General features: G+C 41.6%; 1 protein-coding gene across 2 annotated transcripts in view; it reads right to left on the bottom strand.

Moving 5' to 3' along the window:
• Positions 1-6,477: 6,477 nt before the first annotated feature.
• HAO1 (hydroxyacid oxidase (glycolate oxidase) 1) overlaps positions 6,478-8,617 on the bottom strand; it is a 26,461-nt gene continuing 24,321 nt past the window's right edge. For both annotated transcript variants that reach the window (XR_663407.1, XM_009319578.1), the window contains exons 6-8: positions 7,266-7,424; positions 6,935-7,004; positions 6,478-6,548 (exon numbers count right to left, since the gene is read on the bottom strand). Coding sequence is in view for 1 of the 2 variants with exons in the window: in XM_009319578.1 (XP_009317853.1) it covers positions 6,478-6,548; positions 6,935-7,004; positions 7,266-7,424 (300 nt within the window). In the remaining variant the exon portion in view is untranslated. The remainder of the gene's footprint in view (positions 6,549-6,934; positions 7,005-7,265; positions 7,425-8,617) is intronic.

Here is an 8,617-nt window from a genome sequence, read left to right as displayed (position 1 = left end):
AACATAAATTTCCCTGTGTGTAACTGTGTCAAAGAGCTTGCCGTTGGAGTTTCTTGTATGAGGGGCATTTTTTTAGTTTTTCCACGTTCCTGGGTAGAGACCTAAGCTTGTCAAAGGGAATTTGCTTATACCAAATTCACTAATTTTGCTGCTCTTAACTACCTGATGGGAAGGCTACAGATGTGTAACTCCAGAGTCAGTGACAGTTTGTATTAAAATTATAATAGAGACCCCACCTACACTCTTCAACACACCAGGCTAGCTTGTCTTTGATAGAGCATGCATACAGAGCATGCATACAGAGCATGCATACAGAGGAAAGCTTAGGTATGCAAGATTATCCTGCTGTTCAAATTCCCACCTCTGATCAGCATTAAGGTCTCACCTGTTATAAAGATTGTTTAACTCACATCCATGCTAGATTTCTGAGTCCGGTAACAATACATGCTGAACTTACTTGCTAACCATACCAAACAGAAATGTGTACAATACATATCCTGAATTTGTATAAGAGCTAAATTTATACCATATTGCCTTATTTTAAGATCCTTGTGCCTTCCTTTGAAGTCTTCATGACCATTCTTGGAAATTAGACAAACCTCATGTGAAATGAACCTAACCATGAGTACCTGGTCTGCAGGAACCTTTTTAATGGCAACTAAGTGTTTTAAATCCACTGCTTTAGTCCTCCTAACAGGAAAATCATAAAACACAGTATACAGAATTAAAGGGGTTAGTATACTGAGGGGCTTGGGGAGAACCCAAGTAAAATCATGTTATGCTATTGAATTATAGATAACCAGCAAGAAATAAGAGGTCTTCCATTCCCATACTGCAAAGCCACCACAATCAGATTTTGCTTGGCAAACTGGCAGAGCATAAGATATAGTTCCAGTTGTATAAGGAGCTCCACCTTCTGCAAGGAAAAATACACAGGTTAAAGGCTCTGCCGTGGCCCACCTCTACCTCTGCGCTGTAGTTCATCTGTGGACCTTTCCCATGGTTGTTGGGTATGTGTGATATGTGACGTCCACCCCAGAGTTATCTGCCTCAGGGAGAACAGCATGATTTATAAATTTCCATTCCACTGCCTTAATTAAGAGACTTAACTTGGGAAATCTGTTTGTTTCTATCTTCATTTTATAGAGAGACTTTCTCTTCCTGTGCCTGTCAATTTACGCTTCAGACTCTGTTGGGTAGAGACTGCTGCTTGCAGAAAAGCATCTTTGCAGTGCACAACGCTATCTTGACCTTGACTGGAACTTACAGCTGCTGTTGTCATAAAATAATCAATATTAATCATCGTCAGTCTGGTTGTATCAACGTCTTCCCCTTGGCTGAACAAACCATCTGTATGTATCTACTAGCCTTGCTTACCATAAAGGTGCCACCAGTGCAGCTGATTACTCAATATGGTTAACTACATGAGAACCCTGCAGGATTGTGACAGAGGAGATGTATTGATGGTCTCAGGGCATTCCTATCAGGGTGGTCCTGGAAACAATTCATCCTGTCCATCTGAAATGACGACTTAGGAGCTGGAAAGACCTAAGGGGGAATCAGATCTTTGAAGTTCAGCTGGGACAGCCTCTGGGTGCCCCTTCGAGAGCTCCAGGGCCTGGAGAAACATGGGGCTGGCCCTCAAGGGCATTCGTATATTGGCGCATAACCAACATACCTATGCAAAGGAAGAAGCTGAGCTACAACACAAAGGCATTTTGCATCTGGAGGACATGTTCTCAAAGCAGCAAAACAGCTTTGTTATGAATGTAACATATGTGGTAGTCGCCCTCTGTTTGGCAGGAGATAAGAAAAACAGAAGCAAGGCAAAATGAAAACAAAATGGAGCATATAGGCATCGTGAAACAATTACAGTGCTGTGTCTCATTAGTATCTAAATTTGGGATTGCCAATCTTGTTTTAAAAACAGTTTTGTTCAACACTCAGTGACAGAATTTAAAAGCTGACATATCTTGCTGTATTGTGGGCCACAGTCACAGCTGGTGTAAATCAGTATAAACTAATGAAGTCAATGGAGCTTCTCTGATTTACACTAGCTGAGGTTATGGCTCAATAAGGTTAGACTTGCTTTCTAGGAGTGTTCAAGGAAGCCAGCTTTTGTGTGTCCTGTAAATGAAGTGGTTATTTATAATGGCCTTCAGTGTGGTTTGGAGCCAAATTTCCACATCAAAAGTAGCTTTATAAGAGATATCCTTACAGTGAGGTTCAGTGCAAAATCATGACTTCAGAAGCCAGCTTTCCTCGTGCTCTCAAGTATTTGATTTCAGCCTGAAAACCATTTGAGAAGCCAAGAAAAGCAGAGCCATTCCTGCCTACTTCCCCAGCTCTGCTTCATCTTTGAGTCGCCTGCGTATCCAACAGGCCCCGACCTACACTGCCCATTTATCAAAGTGAGTTACTCTAAGTGTCTGTTTATTTATGTTCAGAAATTCCCAGTAAGACAGACAAGTTTCATGCTTAACCTGAAAAATTGGGGATGGAGGTGGAGTTCTTACCAGTTCCAGAGTTATTTGTTTGACTTGGCCACTAGTAAAAATAAAACACAATAACGTGTCCCAGAGTCACAGCGAGAGGTGGAGGTCACAAGAAAACAGATCATGTCTTTCACAGCTCTTCAGCTTCAGTGCACTGAATTATGACTCCTATCATTTACTTACTGGATTCCCCACCTTGCGCGCAGGCTCCAAGCATTCAAAAAGCAGCAGGTCTCTGCTTCAAAGGCTAAGCGAGAGAGTAAAATCTGTCCCAAAGCTACACTAACCTCCTCCTCCACTTTTTATCTGAAAGGTCAGATGATCTCACAACCCTCGGCTGACTTCTGCTGTCTTCTGCTCACCGGACTGCCATGCCTGCAGTCCTGCACCTCCGTGCCTTGGCGTTCTCCTCTGATGTATTTAACTGCCAGGCTTTCATGGCAAATACGTTCCTGATGCAGCCAAACCTGTCCTCCGGGCCCAGACCGCCAATGTGTTGCAGCTCAAAGTGGTCTTTTGCAGAAGCATATTGTTTTTTCTTAGGAGGACCCTGTTCCCTGCATGTCTAGCCTTGATGTGCTCTATCAGATATCCAGACAATGTCACAGGCTCTTTCACTGACCTTGTCACTTGGACACAGACTGTCTTCCCTAGAACTTCTTGCTAGAAAAGGGTCTCAGGTGTCCAGTTGTTGAGATCCCAAACCTCTCCAGGTTTGAAGCCTCTCCAAATCTCCCGAGTGGTTTCTACACATCCTCTCTAGAGCGTCACTCTCTCTTCAGAGGGTTTAATCCTCGATGGACTCACAGGGGCCATGGAGACAACTTTGTGGGGATGCTTCCAAAAATGGGATCTTCCAAACTGACAGCACCAGAGAAATCAACACTGTAGATTGAATATGAAACATCGGTATGCAAAAGCCTGCCTCACATCTTATCCTCTTGGGAGATACCACTTTCTCCTAAAACGTCCAGGATTCTCCTCCTCTTCCACACTTCTCAGGTTTTGCTTTTGGTCTCTTCCCTCTCCACAAAAGATCTGATAAATCTTCTTTCATTAAGAGTTGCAATCTCCTCTTCCAGGGAACATACCCGGTCTACCTCAGGGGTGGTTAGGGAACCCCATTCAGTCACTGTTCAGTCACCAGCCTCCCAAAGGGGTTGTTTTTTTCTAGACACCCAGCACACCTGTTAAATGCTGTCTTTCTGGGTAGATAAATATCACCCAATGTTCCTCCCTTATTAGAACTTCTTCTATGTAGACATTTTTTCTTGGTATTTATGGCTTAATATAAAGCCAAGGTAAAGTCAGAGAATAATTTCACGATTAAAACCTTCAAGACACTGTGTTTGTTATTTGACGAACAGATAGGCAGATATACTAAAGCATCATAAATGCAAAATACACCTTCTGTTCCCCCCCTTCTTCTATGCCTTGATCTGAGGACTGTGATTTATTGTTCCTAAGAGTTTGTTGTGCTCACTTGTTACTTTGGAGGCAAGTATTATGATTTTCTACTTAACATATCCCACAAAGACCTATTATTTTCTTCTGTTATATTGCTTATATTCTTCTCAGAAACACCCTCACAAACTGCAGATAGATCTACCACCACCACCTGTTATCTGTGCTACATTTTCTTCCCAGTTTCTCCAGGTGAAGGAACTGTGAGGTAGAGTTATGCTTAGACTGGACATTGTTCAGCTTTTAAAATTGTTGAGGGCACTCACGAGTCTTTCTGCTTTCTAGCCCGAAATCAAAACCAAACAGAACTCCTGCCTTTTTCTAATAACTTCCAGAAGCAGTTGTGTTTGGATGTCTCAAAATCAAGGGAAATTCTCTTCGCTGTGGAATATTTTAAAAACAGAAGTCTACCAGGCAAATGAATTTCGTTTCTGTTAACGCCGTCTCACAGCCTTTTAGTATTTGGCTCCAATTGTGCTTTTTAATGCATGTCTATTCTTACTAGGGTTGACCTGGAAGGCAGTCAGACAATTCTCAGATAACAAGCAGGAAAAAACAACGTAAACCCATTATCCCAGAGGAACTAGAAATAGTTAGTTACGCACAAGTAACGAAACCGCTTTCCTCACCATCAGAATTTATCCTGGACCACAGAGTTACAGAACTTTCCTTCAATCTGGTTGGGGCAAAGACAGGAAACTGCATCTTCTAAACTTTAGAAATAGATCTTAAACATGTAAACATAAGATATTATGCCCCTATCTTTTAAGTAACATTTATATTATCTAAAATAAACAGTCTTTCTGAAGTTAGTCTGTAATTGACATCTGACACAGTCCACATTGCAACAGATATGATAAATGCAGTAAACAGCAGAAATTATGCTTCTCTATGCTCTGAGAAACATTCATATTTCCTTGCACAGATAAACTTTATTTTGTTGCTATGCAACCCTCACACAACACACTACATTCTGCAGTAAATAAGAGTACAAATTTTACAACTGAAGGGCAAGCATGTGGCCTTTTGGGTTTTCTCCCCATTTTGAGTTCCAGCCCCAGCTTTAGTTCACATTGCAATATTCCATCATTTTATTACAAAGCTGCCTCTAAAGCTCAGTAAGGGATATTTCAAACAGAGCAAAAAGGGAGAATCGGAATGCATGAGTCCTCCTGACACTGATGGGAAACAAATGGTGGGGCCAGTGATGTCAGTGACAGTGGAACAGTGAAATCAAGGCTTTTTTTTTTTTTTAGTCCTCCTTAAAAATGAACACTACGTTTCCACAACGAGATTTTCAAAACCTTTCTGCAGTGGCCTCTCCCTTCTCCCAGTAACGTTGCTATCCCTGCAACAGAAGTGAGACAGACGAAGAGCCACCCTTAGGCTTACCCAAGATGAGATTAGTAGAGTCTTACCTCCTCTGCCTGCTCACTTTGGGAAAGGTCACTTCGCAGTATGAAGCTATTCCTTTGTTCTTGACAGTTGCAAAATTTGTCCTGAATTCAGTGGGACAATTCTCTGGATTGTTCAGAGAATAGAGGAGCAGATCCTGTATGTCTCTGTATCCTCATCATATGCAGAGTGAATAACAGTAAGATTTATCTGTCTGAAGGGTGTTCATGGAAACTGAATAGAGCCACTAGGGTCTTCCCCAAGTCATGGATTAATGCCTCAGTTACTCAAGTTTTTCTTTTGCACGTGGCTGCAAACCCTGCAAACTCTCCCAGGTAACATCAGCCTTCACTTGCCACTGTCAGCAAATGAATCCGGGCGAAAAATGTGACTCGGGGCTCCGGCTGGGTGCAGTCAGCATAGTTTGGTGAAGGCACTAGGGCTACAACGATTTGCACCAGCCAAGGATCTGACCTGTACCTGATGCACATACATAATGGTTGTCTGATTGCAAAGGGGTTTTGTGTCACTTAAACAGCGGAACTTCCCCAGTTTTGCTTTGCTGTTCGTTTCTTTACAACCAAGAGTCCTCTGAGCTACATGCTACGAGCCCACATGCTTATAAAGGAATAGCACATAGTCGCTAGGGAACTGACATTATGTTCATAAGAAAGCAAGATTTAATCTCTATGATCTACAACATAGTTTCTCTAAACAGTGAGCAAGAAGTATCTTTTAAATGTTAAATTTCTGCATTTTGATAGCTGTTTGCTATCAAAACATTTCTGTTTATAGTTTCATTTTAACAACTAAGTTACTTCCAGGCATGTAAGTTAATATTAGCATTTGTTGCAAAACACCTCAAAGTTTCTATGTTGGTCTTGTATAAAGGCCCATGTCTAATCACAACTCCCAGCAGAGCGGCTTTCCTTAGGAGCCTGGGAGAATACGGAAACACCTGTAAAATTTGCTTCAAGTGCTTTCTTCAACAAGTGACCTCCTACAGACCACCCCTTCTCAGTCAGGATTGCAGGATGAGGCCCAAAGAGCGAACGCGGTTGCTTTTTGTCTGGTAGCACACTTTCTGTACAGCAGGCAGCACACAAGGCAATAGTCTTCAGACCTAAATCTTGGAAAATAACACTTGATGTCTTCGTATCAGTGTCCTGCCAATTTCTTCCACTTTCTGGCATCCTGGAGGAGAAGTTACATATCAGTTGAAAGCCCTGCTTTTCTAACCCACTCTAAGCCTTTTCTTTCTCTACCCATAGAAATCTACATTCTGTCAGATGAAATCCACCCCTTAGAGACCAAGGATTTGCCACTACTTTTCTACGGATTTATTGCTCTCCTTGTGAAAAACATTTTTACTTGTTTTTACTTAATCTACTCAGTTCCCCCTCTATAAGACAGGGATAACAAGTCCTTTTCCCATCTCTCCATAGCCTAGTCTGTTGATATTGCAAACATTTCCATCTCCCTTCTGTAGGTTACTACAGCATCTTGCCCAAGGCAATGAAAGCTATGAGGAAATGCGAGACAGAGGTGATTATTACTGAGAGGAAACGTTGATGTCTCACCCGTCAGTGCCATCGCCAGGCGAAACTCTTCCTTCAGCATCTGGAGAACTTCTTTTGCTCCTTCTTCACCCTAGATTAGGAGACAGTATGTACTATTATGTGTACATACAGCTCATGTGTGTAGATACAGACACATATATACATGCCAACAAAGTTTTATGAGCAGCCGTAACTCCTGAGTACTTGTCATAGCAAATTTTAGATTAGATGGTCTGGATACACACAGACTCCAGCACACACGCACCCCTATGTGCACACGTATCACATACACTAAGCCTAAACAGCAAGTGTAGGTATCTAAAAACAGAAATTTGAGCTTTTTCTAACTTACTTGATAAACCAAGCCCCAGATGAGAGGTCTTCCAATGAATACAGCTTTGGCACCAAGAGCTAATGCTTTGAGAACGTCTGTGCCTTTTCTTACACCACCATCTAGGAACACCTCCATCTTCCCCTCCACAGCCTCAACGATTTCAGGCAAGACATCAATCTAAAAGAGTGAAACCAGGAATACAGCTTGTCCGCTTCTGTAACCCTATTTATTTTTTGAATGAACTCTTACGTACAGGATCCAAGCTTTAAAGAAGCTAAATTAACAATTGCATGCCTAACTGTATGCACAAACAACACGGCTTTGTATTGAAAAACAGTAGTGACTTAGCATTTTAGCCGATATATACAAAGGTCAAATTTATTTGGAGAGTCACATAAATAGAATGAGAATCAGCAGGGTCACACAAAATGTCCATCTGATCCCATGACACGTATCCAACACAAGCCACTATGAGATACTTCAGAAGAATATAAGAAACGGCAAGCATAGAGGAGGCCTTTCCTTGATGTTACTCTCCAAACTTCCAGCGTTCACTAGTTTGGGGATGAAATTGAATCACCATCACTTTTTAAATAATCATCTTCACTTTCCTGTTTAAATTTATTATTCATTTATACTAAGGGCCAGCTCACATCCAGAAGCCCAGAGGCAGGCATTGTACCTACAGACATGGAGTAAGAGAAAGATGTGCCCTGAGGATCTTAGAGTTGGCTGAAAAATTTTAGTGAATGTATTTTTCCTTTTGAAAATGCATCTTGATTACAGGAGTAAATGTAGAGGAAACTTCCTCATGTAAGAAAAAAATAGCTTTCCTCCGAGTTTTGAGCAAGGTGGGAAATGCTTTCTTTTAATGTACGTATATGTTACTTTCACCAAGCTCTACTTAACCCCTACACCAGTGATAAAGGTAAGGGGGAAGAGGATTTTTACTGTTCCTAAGTTACAAGTAAGTAACCAGGGAGTTAAGTAACATGTCCACACCATGCAAGAGGTCCCAATGAAGAGATGAGCCTCCTGAATTCAAGCCTCAAGCGTTAATTACAGGGCAACTCTTCCTACAATGCCTAAATAGCTCCTATTCATGAAAATCAGGAAAGACACAAAACTGGAAGCCAAGTACTAAGGAGACTGGAAACGGTGTGTGGTAGTAAGACAAAAGGCACACAAATTCATGTCTTACAAATACGGATGTAATTCATTTCCTTTCTAATGGATACAAAATGACTAGGAGATGGGGGGAAAAAAAACTTGAAAGTGCAGTTTGTTTTTAGATTTGGATTAAAATTTTCTTGAAGTTTGGCACTTGCTGTGATTCCCCCCCCCCCCCCCCCCCTCTTTTTTTCTCCCTC

The sequence above is a fragment of the Pygoscelis adeliae genome, unplaced genomic scaffold (assembly GCF_000699105.1).
Source record: "Pygoscelis adeliae isolate BGI_AS28 unplaced genomic scaffold, ASM69910v1 Scaffold122, whole genome shotgun sequence".
NCBI lineage: Eukaryota > Metazoa > Chordata > Aves > Sphenisciformes > Spheniscidae > Pygoscelis > Pygoscelis adeliae.
Note: the sequence above shows the minus strand (reverse complement) of the source record. Positions and strands in the feature narration are given on the sequence as shown.